Source organism: Ictalurus furcatus, chromosome 5 (assembly GCF_023375685.1).
Source record: "Ictalurus furcatus strain D&B chromosome 5, Billie_1.0, whole genome shotgun sequence".
In the NCBI taxonomy this organism is placed as follows: Eukaryota; Metazoa; Chordata; class Actinopteri; order Siluriformes; family Ictaluridae; genus Ictalurus; species Ictalurus furcatus.
In genome coordinates this window covers 30,980,306-30,994,719 of record NC_071259.1, presented here as the reverse complement: position 1 = coordinate 30,994,719, position 14,414 = coordinate 30,980,306, and the positions used below count along the sequence as shown (strand labels likewise).

At 41.5% G+C, this 14,414-nt stretch overlaps 1 protein-coding gene across 2 annotated transcripts in view; it reads right to left on the bottom strand.

Annotated features, from left to right (window-relative positions):
- Positions 1-7,117, bottom strand: part of gpd1a (glycerol-3-phosphate dehydrogenase 1a) — a 12,099-nt gene extending 4,982 nt beyond the window's left edge. Inside the window, exons 1-5 of one of the 2 annotated variants that reach the window (XM_053625787.1) lie at positions 6,864-7,117; positions 4,253-4,430; positions 3,801-3,941; positions 3,256-3,394; positions 2,611-2,723 (exon numbers count right to left, since the gene is read on the bottom strand). In XM_053625787.1, the coding sequence (XP_053481762.1) occupies positions 2,611-2,723; positions 3,256-3,394; positions 3,801-3,941; positions 4,253-4,430; positions 6,864-6,907 (615 nt within the window). In that variant the 5' untranslated portion in view covers positions 6,908-7,117. The remainder of the gene's footprint in view (positions 1-2,610; positions 2,724-3,255; positions 3,395-3,800; positions 3,942-4,252; positions 4,431-6,863) is intronic. The other variant, XM_053625786.1, reaches the window with a different exon arrangement.
- Between the last annotated feature and the right edge of the window lie 7,297 nt (positions 7,118-14,414).

The window sequence follows — 14,414 nt, the reverse complement described above, 5'->3', positions numbered from 1 at the left end:
GTTTGAAGAAATCGTCTTATTGTAAGCTTTAAAAAATAATAATAATAATTGAAATCATTATTAATCTTAGATTAAGGGATCAATTCTTAAAGCCAGCTCAATCGAGAGACCAAAATACTCATTTTAATGAAGTCTATTTTGAATAACTGAGATTCCATCGCATGTAATAAGCGCAGCTTGCTTAAATTTGGGCGTTTTTGTCTAGTGTTAAGATCCAATAGTGTTTTTATTGCCAAGATACTTTTCTAAGAATTGTTTCCCGAGTCAGTTTTGCTTGATTTTAGTTCACTTGATTTAAGTGTGCTTTGCTTGTTTGAAGAAAGGCAGTTTTTGCCGCGCGAGTCGCTCACGGGTTAAATTCTTAGCCTAGCGATTGGAAGGCTGCGAGTTCAGACGCGAGGAATGATCAGAAAGCCGCTGCTGGGTCTTTCAGAGAGGCGCTTTATCCATCAGCTGCTCATCTGTATGCCTGGACTGTCTTCTCTCTGCATTTAAATGGATTCTGGATAACGCGTTACACTCACTCCGTTGGCAGTCGCTCTTATTAAAAGCAACTTGCGAAATTTGCCGGAACGAACAAATGTAAATGTAAATTGTTGTGTGTTTCAGAAATGCTTCAGAAAAAGCAGGCCACAGCCAATAACGGTCACATTAAAGTCCACACACAGCAGTGTTAAAAACATGAAGGCAATACTTTTACCAGCACAGACAGATTTCATTACCGCGAGAGGACTTTTCAAGCAACTATACATGCATTTTAAATAATGCTTTCTTCATCTGATCAAATTTCAGGCCTGTCTTAATAAATAAAGGATGGAATACAAAATGTATTCCGGTATCTGATGTTGACGTTCAAACCAAAAATCTACGATCTACTGTAGCCTGGACGCTCGTCTGAGCAGTGCGCGAGAAACAGGGCTCTGGGTCTTATTGCTTAACCGTGGAAGTGTCTGTAACGATGCCATCTCACAGTTAAATTACTCCATTTAACCACGCGAGCTTGTTCCTTCCGCCTTTTAGAAACAGGCCGTGGGAGCCAAATGCATTACGTTCAAGTCAGGACTTTGTTCAGTCCGTCTTGGAACGAGACGCGTCATGTGACGTCATGGCGATGCGCGTTCACGTGCGTTGAACACGAGCACAGCTAAAAGGTCTCATCAAAGGCACCAACAAACATCACTGCAAATTTTGTGCAAAAATGTTGATAGTTGATGTCACTGACTGCGTTTACACGGACAGCAGTAATCGAATTATTGACCTTAATCTGAATAAGACAATATTCTGATTAAGGTGTTTACATGAGTCGCTTTTAGAATACTCCTTTCATGTTACGTGTTATAGAACATAGATGGATTAACAGCACACGTCATTACGTCCCTACGTCACGCCGTCCGACGTTCCCTCCGGAATTTCACGTATCGACGTACAGTTGGTCTTCGTTATGGGACCGTATACAGTTTTGGGTGTTTCATGTTTAATTTTACGGACGCTTCAAGTGCGGTTAATTATTTCTCGTGCCGTACGTGCAAACAGACGACCGCTTGAAGCCGTGGGCTGCGTCCCAAACCGCGTACTTACCGTCTATATAGTAGCCGAGATACATGTATTTCTCCTACTACATACTGTAGTAGGTAAGGACGCGGTTTGGGACGCAGCCGTGCTCTCTCGTTCGGCGTCAAACGGTCGAGCGCTGCCGTGTGTGTACGTGTCCTGTCGCACAATGCGGTGAAAACTCCCACACGACGTTAATAGTGTGATTAAGGCGTGTACGTGTCTGTAACGCGACTAAAACAGGAACACTCCACACGCCTTAATTCCATTCGTGTTTACTTCGAGTACGACTTTAATCGGATTAAGGTCATCAATAATCTCTGTTTACATGCGAGTTTCTTAATCAGGATATCGTCTTAATCGGGTTCATATCGGATTGTCGTTGTCCGTGTGAACGTACTGAGTGTTTCATATCATTAATATTATCTGTGGTGAATTCCCCATCTCAGTTGCGTGTTTCTCAGCGCAGTGATTTCATGGTTTGTTTGTTGTAAGTTCACCTCATGTGCTTTTGTTTCTGTCCTCATCCCGTTTACGCCCCATCCTGCCTTTCCTGATTGTGTTTCCTGATTGCGTCCAGGTGTTCACTACTACGCCCTCGATTAGTTTGTGATCATACACCCTGTTTTGTTTCAGTTTCGTCGCAAAGTCTTACTCTTATGCAGATCTTTTTATTTCCTGTTTTTATTTTTCCGTTCATGGCCGTGGATTATCCCGGCTGGGGTTTTTTTTTTTTTTTTTTTCCCTCCCCTGCCTGTGCTCTGGATTCCTGACAACGACTCACATATTCACGGATTCGTTGCTTAGTAGCCATGCTTGTTTTCCACATTTGCTACGATGGTGTCGGATATTAAGCAGACGCACACAGCTGTAACCGCGCTAGCAGTTTACTGGCTGCGTATGAAAGATTGAGGGTGAGGGAGTACGTGCATACAGACGCTTTATTTGGAAAGACGACGCGAGTACGCCGCAGATGTGAAAAAGTTCCACCTCTGCCGTAATGCTGAGTCGGAAACAAAGCCGAGAGGATGGGCCGAGGTGTGAATCAGGAGAGCTAACCTTCAGAGCTCCACAGATCTCCACCACGTCCGCTTCCTCCACTACCGTGACCCGGAAGTGATCAGTCTGCATCAGCTCCTTCAGTAAAGCTCCGTGGGCCTTGTCTTTAGAGCCTAACACACACACACACACACACAAGCAAAGTTCTATTTGTACTATATAACACTTTCTCTGGAGTTACTGAATGGCGGTCTGCTTAACGAATTACTGTCATTTATCCTGTTTGGATAATGGTTTGCAGATATTTTGGCACCCTGTGATCTGGTTGTTTGTGTGCCTTGCACTATTCCTATACATTTAGTACCCATGTGATGAAAATTGATGTCTTAAAGCTAAAAAAGTGAATGAGAGAGAGAGAGAGAGAGAGAGAAAGAGAGAGAGGGAACTGTTTACAGCTGCTATAAAGTAAGTGAGAACAGGAACTACCTTGCTTTGCAGACGTTCCACAACGTTAAACATAACTATAAAGGGATAAAAAAAGTATGACGTGTCGTCCGGTAATAAATACAATCGATAATTGTCGGATATCTGCTTTGGTATAAGCGGAATAAAACACTTGAGCGAAGAAACGTGGCGTAACAGGATGCCATAAAGTGTTTTATTCCGCACTTACATGAATGTAAAGGGAAATGGGATTCATCTTACCGATGGTGGTCTCGCAGAATTTCTCGTCTGCCACTTCGTTAGCGATGTTTGCTCCCATTAATACGCTCACACTAATGCCTAGCTTCTCCCGAATTACCGCCGAGATCAGCTTCAGGCCATCAGGACTCTCGTCCACCCCCTACCCACACACACACACACACACACACACACACACACACACGCTGTGTCATATGCTTTAAACGCAGACATCTTGTGATCTTAGAACTCAGTGTTCCCCTTTTCTCTGTTCACACTGCTGAGTGTGACAACACACACACACACACACACACGTGACTACAATCTTAAGATACCAAGAGTCAATAAGAAATGCATGCTCAGCAGAAAAAGAGTAGAAAACAACGAAATGCAAAGTCTGAAAAGGTCATACCCTACTTGACAAGGGTCTTATTCTGCGTATACAGTAAGTCACTGTCTATAAAATGTGTGTGCGTTTGTGTGTGTGATAAGTGATGTTCGCTGGTGTGTGCGCGCGCGTGTGTGTGTGTGTGTGTGTGTGTGTGTGTTTGTGCGAGTGAATGTGAGACCTTGATAAGTGACAATCCCAGAGCGTCTTGTTTAATCTTTCCTCGCACTGTGTCACACACTCGGCTGATAAACTGATGAGGGATCACAAAGAGCAGAATATCCGCACCGCTGACAGCCTCGACGAGATCCGCCACCGCTACCTGAGTGCGAGAGAGAGAGACAGAGAGAGAGAGAGACACACACACACACACACACAGCGTATTATTATTATTATTATTATTAGTGTTTCTGGTTTGGCCAGGAACGTCATTTTTTCTGGCAGTAAAAGGAAATAAATGGAGGCAGAGAGAAAGAGCGAGAAAGAGAGAGAGAGATAATGGAGAGTCTGAGAAAATCTGAGAGATGAAAGAGAAAAGGGGAATTCACTGAATAGATACTGAGACGATAGATAATCAGAAGTCTTCTGATCAGTGGAGTGTGTGTGGTGAGTTTGCAGGACTTCGTCACTCACCACGTTCTCCGGCAGCTTGTGTCCTGGCAGGTATTTAACGTTCTCGTGCACTGTGTTAATGATCTCTGTGAGTTTCCGGCCGTCCACCATCTCCTCAAACACCCACATCCTGACTTGAGAGTCGAACTTCGAGTTCTGTCCTGCGTTCAGCCCGACGAGCTTAGCAATGGCAGAACCCCTGAAAAAGAGAGAGAAATTCCTTTATTTAAATATGTGTACATTGTGTCTCAATGTCTGAAGGAGGCGTGGCCACGGTGTCTATCAGTCTCAGTGAAAGAGGCGTGGCCTCTGTGCCTGTCAGACTCAGTGAAAGAGGCGTGGCCTCTGTGCCTGTCAGTCTCAGTGAAAGAGGCGTGGCCTCTGTGCCTGCCAGACTCAGTGAAAGAGGCGTGGCCTCTGTGTCTGTCAGTCTCAGTGAAAGAGGTGTGGCCTCTGTGCCTGTCAGACTCAGTGAAAGAGGTGTGGCCTCTGTTCCTGTCAGTCTCAGTGAAAGAAGCATGGCCTCTGTGCCTGTCAGACTCAGTGAAAGAGGTGTGGCCTCTGTGCCTGTCAGACACATAAATAAAGGTGTACCTGTCAGTCTCAGTGAAAGAGGTGTGGCCTCTGTGCCTGTCAGTCTCAGTGAAAGAGGCGTGGCCTCTGTGCCTGTCAGACTCAGTGAAAGAGGTGTGGCCTCTGTCCCTGTCAGACTCAGTGAAAGAGGAGTGGACTCTGTGCCTGTCAGACTCAGTGAAAGAGGTGTGGCCTCTGTGCCTGTCAGACTCAGTGAAAGAGGCGTGGCCTCTGTGCCTGTAAGTCTCAGTGAAAGAGGCGTGGCGTCTGTGCCTGTAAGTCTCAGTGAAAGAGGCGTGGCGTCTGTGCCTGTCAGACACATAAATAAAGGTGTACCTGTCAGTCTCAGTGAAGGAAGTGTGGCCTTGGTGTTTGTTAGCACCAGTGACTTTTCTGTGTCTGTCAGTCTCAGTGAAAGAGGCGTGGCCTCTTTTAAAAATGTAAGAGAGTTTACATTTTACATTACATTTATGGCATTTGGCAAACACCCTTATCCAGAGTGAGTTACATTCATCTAATTTTTTATTAGATAAGGGCCTTGCTCAAGGGCCCAGCAGTGGCAGCTTGGTGGTGCTGGGATTTTAAATCACGACCTTCCGATCAGTAGTCCAACATCTTAACCACTGAGCTACCGCCGCCCTCAGCCTAAGTTACATTTCTCATGCTTCAGCTCCTATAGTCATGCGACAGGCTGTAAACATGGGAACCTGTTAGACCGTGCTGACGGACTTGACCATGTGTTTCACACGTTCTTGTGCCTCCCTGCACATTGCTTGGACACAGCGAACCAGCCGCAGCCAAACAATTCATAGCCAACCCCATACCCACCTGTTGTGTGCTGCTAATGATAACGTGAGCTCCAAAATCATAAACTACCACAGCACTGAACCTAGCGAGTGCTGATTATTTGTTTCGGTACTAATTTAATTCATTCAGATTGTTTTTCATGACTTTCCTTCATTATCCTTCATTATAAATATCAGAAATGCTCAGAAATGTAAGTAAACATATTAACAGTGGAACAATAAAGAACAGAAATGATCTTTTGCCTCCTATTGTTTGATTTGAATTTTGCAAAACTCTCAGAGAAGTCGTTTCTCGTTCACTCTTCGGCTGCGTCTTTGTTTCAGTGACAGATTTCCCTGAACACTTTAATATCGGTTGATATTTTTAATATCCGTCTCCGGTTCTGTGCAAGTCGAGATGTTTTGTTATTCAGCCTGTAAGAGCGTTTATATATTTATATTTTATTTTATTCATTCCCACTGCACATCGCAAAATACTTGACCATTCGAGCCTGTTTGGACTTAATAAATTAATAAATAAACACGTTGACAGTGATAATCATTAACCACCTGTAGAGAAAACACACACACACACACACACACACACACACATATACAGAGTTTATATTTCAACCTTTACAGTGGTTTAAAAGTTTAAAGTGGTGGAGTTTAGTACCCTTTTTTGACCATAATAATAAAATAAAACTACTGTCTATAAAATAAAACTAATAGTATTGCTATAATATTTGGGATGTTTCTATGGGGGGGGGTATTAAATGAAGAAAATAGAGGTATCCACCCCCCCCCCCCCCCCCCCTTAAACCGGAAAACAATGGGAGTGAAAACATTTGCTATATTTGATATATTGCCAAAAATTCTAAAGGTTTTTAAAAGTGTAAAAGAAAAAAAAATCATCAAACATTATCAATAGTGAATGTCTATTGGGTCTTATATTTATATATTTATTACGAAATAATACTTATTTTAATGATTCAATAATTTATTTATTTTTTTAAAGCAAGATAATTTTTTTTTTTTTTAACTTCAGGCTATGACAAAGTGTTTTATTTGATTGTATTTTAATTCATTTTTAATACCATCGTTTGAATAATGAGCCAAGCTGCAGTGCTGCTTGCTTTTTTTAAAAAAAAATAATAATAATTTTTATTTTTTAACATAAACTTTGTGTTTTTACAAAATGTCTGAGTCAAAAAGCTGCTCATATCCCACAAGAACACCCCACGGATATGAAAACGAGGTTTAGAAGCTCTTACCAGTTCCCTGAGCCGACGATACACACTTTCTTTGGAGTTGCCATATCTTCAGACTGGCTCAGCTTGCTCACACACACACACACACACACACCCCGGCTGACAAACAGCACTTTCGCGTGCTACGCGCAAGCCACGCCCCCTGCTCTCCTATTAGCTATTCGAACCCCGCCCACTTGTGTCATTTGGTGTGGGTGTATATATATACAGCTGGATTGTTTGCTTATAAATACTCTACTCATAAATCCTGCTCATGTATAAGTGTCCTTGTAGGATCTTTTTTTCCCCCCTTTGATTATAATCATGGTGTACTTTCTGACTTTTCTTACGATCAAGACTTCTTCTTGAACTGTGCTTCTGTCTGCTCCATGTGTACGTAATGACACGAAGAAAAACCCTCTACACAGTGAGAACTTTGTGAGCTTCTTTAATAATAAAAACAACAACAACAACAACAACAACAATCCAGCAGTTTACTCTTTCAGATATATGCCTTTTGTCTTCAATTTGCTCTCATTCGTACAGTTGATGTATAAACTGAGTTGTAGTGGAAACTAACAACCCAATTGGCCTACGGCCTGCTGAGCGGGGTGGTTGTAAAACCTGAATTTTAGCATGTTTTCATGTAAACAAATGAAGATAAGCTCAGGAAGAGACAAAAAAAAAACAAAAACAACAACTCACATTCACACCTGGTTAACATTTACTGAAGGTAATTCAATTACACAGAGAACAGAGAAGCAATCGGACAGAAATCCTTATCAGACGTTGCATTTCAATAGACGAGAGTAACTTTGCATCTTTAACCGCTGATAATTAATTTACACATAAAGCTCAATGGGTTCGAATTCCTTTGTACAATCCGTTTGAGTTGCTTGCTGTATGACAATCTGCGACACGTTTTTTCGCTTTAAAACGCTTTGTTCATTTTGATGTACATACGTGTTTCCATTTCTTTATTTATTCGTTTGCGATTTCGGCCCATTAGTGCAAAGAACATTAACGAGAGCAACTTGGGGTTCGGGAACCGAGGCAAAGCAGAAGAGGAGATGACCAACAAACTCAAAATCATGGTACGCAGTGTGGTTTTGATCTCGCTTTTTTTTGGTAAATGGTATATAGCGCTTTTTTTAACCCTAGTGGTTCCAAAGCGCTATTGCATTCACCCATTCACACACCAACGGTAGCAGAGCTGCCATGCAAGGCGCTAACTTGCCATTGGGAGCAGCTTGGGGTTCAGTGTCTTGCCCAAGGACACTTCGGCATGTGGAGTCACGTGGGCCGGGAATCGAACCGCCAACTCTATGATTAGCGGACAACCCGCTCTACCACCTGATCCACAGCCGCCCACGCCCTTTGTACATTAATGTCAGTATATGGGGGGGGGCACTTACTTTTCTCCAAACCATGTTTCGTTGGAATGAACGACATTTCAACAGCTCATACCACAGAACGCACATCGGTCACGCTAATGTCATACAAAGCTACCATTCTTCTCTCCCTTCTGTTCCCTGGAGAAAAAAAAATAAAGTTCTACAGTTCAGTCCTAGGAATGTTTTCAACGTTTATGACAAAGGACACTTTGTGTGAAAAAAGGCCTCATTGATAGAAACTGTCTGTGAAACAGTACTCCTCGGAGTGAGAGTGTATTACTGTGTAGTAAAATTCAGGCAGAAAGAGCAGGCTAATCACATAAAGTGAGGAAACGAAAGCTGACCAAACAAATGCACAATTCCCTTCACAGTGCTTCTCTGTAGCCTCCTACACAACCACACACACCCATAAGTATATCCCCAGGGCAGGGTTGTCCATTAGGCGGTACAGTACAGACGTCTGCAAAAGGCTCTGGTGTGGTAAAGGAGCCCCCATGTGGTTATCTTTTTCTATTTATTAGGGGTGTAAACCTCAAGGTTCCACATGATACAATATAATTTTGGTTTTGAATTCATAAGGCAATGGTTCAATATTTGACGATACCGCTGATTCTGCGACGTCCACGTTTACGGCATTTCGCAGGCGGCCTTATCCGGAGCGACTTACAGAAGTGCTTTGAAGTCTCTGTTAATAAATACATCCCGATAATTTAAGTTCTTTAAGAAGAGGTAGGTCTTTAGATATTGTTTGAAGACCGCCAGAGACTCAGCTGTTCGGACTCAGCTGTTCATTCATTCCACCACCTAGGTGCCAGAACAGAGAGGAGTCTTGATGCATGCCTAATTTGTACCCTGAGAGACGGTGGCACCAGTCGAGCAGTGCTAGAGGATCGGAGGGAGTGCGGTGCAGTGCGGGGTGTGATACAGTAAGTGATCTGAGGTAAGTGGGTGCTGGTCGTTTTCTGGCTTTGTAGGCGAGCATCAGTGTTTTAAATCTGATGCGGGCAGCTACAGGAAGCCAATGGAGGGAGCGTAGAAGTGGAGTATTACGGGAGTCACGCAGCTGTATTCTGGATCAGTTGCAGAGGTCGAGTGGCGCTCAGAGGTAAACCTGTCAGGAGTGAGTTGAAATAGTCCAGTCTTGAAATGACAGCACTTCAATGGCCTGTATGAATAGAAATGGACGAATCCTTCTGATGTTGTAAAGGAGACCCAAGGTCAGATCGGTTACTGATCGCAAGATCCTGACGAGGTGATGAATCTCCTGGGATGAACAGCAGTTCAGTTTTGCTGGGATTAAGGTTCAGCTGATGAGCTGCCATCCATGATGAGATGTCTGAAGGACATGCTGAGATCTGAGGAGAAACAAGAGGGTCTGAGGGAGGGAAGGAGAGGATGAGTCGAGTGCCATCCGCATAGCGGTGGTATGAAAACTCATGTGAGGATATGACCTCACCAAGAGATCGAGTATAGAGGGAGAACAGAAGAGGACCAAGGCTCAGGCCTTGTGGGACACCAGTGGAGAGGCTGTGGGGAGGGAATTTCCAGGTAGGAAGCAAACCATTGCCATTCCGCACCACGAATTCCAAGACTGCTAACATATAATATGACCAGATTTTGATTCATAAGGCAACGATTCGATTTCTGACAATACCACTGAATCTTCTATGATATGATTTCGATTCATAAGGCAACGATTCATATTTGTTGATACCACTGATTCTGCTATGATACGATACGATGCAATTTGATCCTCTAATCGATATGTGTCCAACATTGTTCAGAATCTGGAACAAAAGCCTACGGTTAATTTGCAATCGATGACATAGAGAAGGTCTAATTTAAGTATCAGAGTTACGGGTAGATCACCTTGCTAATCTATTTACCCACCAGCTGTTTGTCCTTTTTTTTGATAATAATTTATTTCTAATCAATTTATCGTTGCTGCCTCGGTTCATTTCAGTTGTAGCCTTTTAAACTGATGCATCAATCCAAATCGTGAGATTGTTAAACCCCTAATATTTATTGTTGCTAAAAGTTGTGCTAATCAGAAAGTGATAGTGAGTGTGAGTAAATGTAAACTAAGAGAAAAGGACTAAGCAGAAAAGACTAATATCCTGATTCTGATCCAAAAACAAAAGCATCATATTGGTCCACGCACTGCCAGAAGGCAGGTCAGGGGCGGCGCGGTCTACTTTAAAATATTTTGTCTGCATCGAACCATGACTGGTCATCACCTTGTGATCTCCCTGTTTAGCTAGCTAAATATCTAGATACAGCTAGCTGGATATAAATAAGATTTCCTCCTGTGTGAACAAAGCCAAAGTGAGCACATTAGCTGTGGCCAATTTCCTAGCTTGCTAGCTAGCTAAACTTCTTATATCTGTGTTTGCTAGCTTGCTATCATTAGTAAGCTCTTATAATTTTTTTTGTTAGGGTTTTTGTTGTTGTTGTTTTTTTAAATTAGCTAAATAGCACACTGTTTGTCCATCTAGCTAACATTACAAAGTGAGGTTAGCTAGCTCGTAGCCAGTGATACCTGTGTTTTTCACAGCTGCTAGCACAACATTTATCTGACTCGTATTGTAGTAATGGTTGGGGGGGGGGGGGGGGGGGGGATGGACAAGAATTTACTTGATATGCTGTTTTTGTGTCAGGGTAGGTTTTGCTAGTTAAATGTCAGGCAGAGTTTTCTGTATTTCACCCACATAGCATTTTAATCACAGGGAACAAGTTTCTAAGCTAAACTCTAGACTATATGTTTGTTCTCTCATGCTAACGTTTCAGATTGAAGCTGCTGAGAGCGTAGTTTACGTTAGCTAGAGATCAGCTAGTGACGTCTCAGAAGATTCACAGTTGCTAGCATAGTACTTAGCTGACTTGCAATGCCGGAATATGCTTAAGAGACTTGAAGCTGGATGGACTTTCCTGTTTCTCTCCCGTGGCTCACGGAATAAGTACACAAAAAGACCACAAGGCAGTACATTTACTGATGAGTTTTTATTTTTCTTTAAAAAAACAAAAACAAAACACATATACTTTATCAGTGTTTCTCAATCCTGGTCATGGGGTACCACTACACTGCACATTTCCCCCCAGTTCAGCCCAGTTTAGGCTTTTCAATGAACTGAGATACACTTCACAACGTAATAAGCATGAAATCAATACAGTTAGCAATCATAATAATAATAATAATAATAATAATAATAATAATAATAAGAGGCATTCTGGTTACTGAAGCTGTTGTACAATTCGCTAGTTCTCTTGTGCTTTGAGCATTCAGGTTTTTTAAAACAAATATAACACAAATTTATATATATATCTATATCTCAGTAGTCCACTGTCTGAGTTTATGAGACTGCACACACTAAGGCTGGGCAATATGACGATATAATATCGATACCGTGATATATTAGGTCACAATATACAGTTTCTTTTCAGAGATCACAGGTATTGTCCTATTTTATTACATTTTTAATACCGTTACGGACACAGACTCTGATTATAAGCAACTAATTTAGATATTTTACTAAATGTATTTAACAAATTTGATATATATTTTTAGTGTTAATTAATTTCACATTTTCACATTTCATATTAAAAATCCCCAATGCTACTGTTTTTTTTTTTTTTGCAGTTTGTTGGTAAACCCATACATTGTGATCTTTAAAATTGTAAAATCTTAAGTGTTTGTAGAGATTTTTTCCCCCTCCTTTTAATTTTCAGTGTTTTTGTATTATTATAATTTTTTTTTAAATCAGGCAGTTTGTTAGCAAACCTATATATTGTGAAACAAGCTGTGTATCTTTAAAAAAAACAACAAAAAAAAAACACAAAAAACATTTAAACATGTTTTTTAAATCCTAGTTGTACTGTAAACTCTAATTGGAAGCAGATTATTAGATGGTACACTTTTGTATTTAACCCTTAAAACCGTAAAATGTTACCGTTTTTGCTCAGAATTGTAAAATTAGTCCTCTATTTCTTTTTTTCCCCCCCCAGTGTTAAATCATGTGTTCACAGTTTTTCATAGCTTTTTAAAAGCAACACTGTTTAACCCGCAGTTTATTAATAATCCTATACATCATGACACATATAGTGTGTCATATCATATCATTTCATGGTCTTGAAGTACCATGATATGATTGGTGTTTTTTTTTTGTCATATCGCTCATTCCTAATACACACTGCACCTAAATCATCACAAGCACCACAGAGCTAGAAGGATGCAACTTCACCATACAGGAGAAACACAGCGGGCGGCCTGTATACACATATGTGGCGTGTTCTCGACGGATTTTCAGTTCGGCGTGGCTTGACAGTAAGGTCTGGAAACTCATCTGGACTTGTTTAGTCTTTTCAAAATGCTCGTCTGTCCTGCAGGACACGAAACATAACTGACACACGACCACAAGTACACACACATGCATGGACGTACACACGTTCTCAGACATGCACATAAAAACAATGCTGACACTCCTACACACACACACACACAAACACACACACACACACTCACGCTCCTACGTGCATTACAACCCTTAGGACAACATGCCGACAAACATAACACAGCATACACACACAAGTCAAGAGCTTTCATGCAAAAGTCGCTGGCCGAGTCTCGAGTTTAGCGTCGCACTGTGAGCAGGTGCAGGGTGATGACATCATCAAGGAGCTCACATTGAATTGTGTGTATGTGTGTGGTGTTTTAATCATGATACGACTTCAGGCAGCTGTGCAGTCTGCTTCCTGCTTTAAAAACATTCCTCACGGAAAATACTCGTTTCTGATTGGCTGGTAGGTGTCTGCTATTTGATCATATCAGTACACCTCTAATCAGTCAAAAAAAACAAAAAACAAAATCAGTGATACTCGATACCATGTAACCATGACAACAGGTATAAATAACAAATTAGGCTACGTCACGGAAGTTACGTTCATAAATCACATTCGATACGCAAATTATTCGAGCGCGTCACTACGGTACACCGAAAACGTCATCAACGGAACCTGCAGGCAAAGCTGGCTAGCTAACTTCGGTAATGTTGAATAATGATGAACATGTGGTTACAGAATGTGATATTCTGACAGGTTTGGCTGCTGTTAAATAAACCGGTTAATAAACTAGAAAAAAAATAAATAAATGTAAAAATAAATGCGTAATTACTAAAATAAAGGACTCATTTGTGTCAAATAAAAATAGCAAGATAGCCTTCGGCATTGCTGTTTGGTAGGTGTGAGATCGCGGAGAGCTCGCTAGTGGATGGGAATTGGGAAATGAGAAAATTGGAAAAAGGAAATGGGGTAAAAATAGTGAACAGGAAATGACAACAGGATCATTTGTTTTCTAAACAAATTAGCAACACATCAGCGTTATACCGCAAAAATCAAGCCCGACGTACGTTCATTTCCGAAATCAGGACCCTTCACTTGCTGTTATCTCTTACACGAGATAAACATTAGTGTTAGCGTTAGCGTTAGCGTAGATTTCATTGATTAACCCCAGCTCTGCGTCAAGTCTGTAGCCTTTATCCTGTTCCTAATGTTGCGTTATATTTATATATAATTGTAACCAGTGGAAAGTCTTCTAGTACTAATTTTTCGACACGATGATTCAAAACACTTTGGAGTAAAACTTTAACACGCCACTCTTCAAGTAACACAACCTGAAGGTCAGAAAACACACTAGAAAAGACTCGTCAGGGTCTGGAGAGTCTGTTGCTTAAACCCTTCAATATCAAAGAGAATCACAAAACAGGACGTGATTTAAAAAAAAAACAAAAAAACTTTCCGAGCATTTCTCTTAAAAACAAAACATCTCGCCTTTTTTTTTTTTTTTTTCTCCTACTGCACACTTCAGAACTCCTCTGACTTCAATTCGCGTCGGTGCACGTCTCTATACGTACACTTCTTTCGGGAAAGCCTGTGTGAATGCAGTTCAAAACGCAATCATTCTCACAGACTGCCTGGTTACAAATGGACTTTTTTCCCCATCTAAGTACACTACCGTTCAAAAGTTTGTGGACGCTCGACTGAAACGTTTCTCGTGACGTTAAAAGGCTTTTGACCCGAAGGCGTGTGATCGAACGTGTGAAATCGGTGTCGCGGACACAAAATATAATCGTGCCGGCGTCTTCGTTTCTTTCATTAGAAAACGAACATTTTATTTACAGAAAAATCT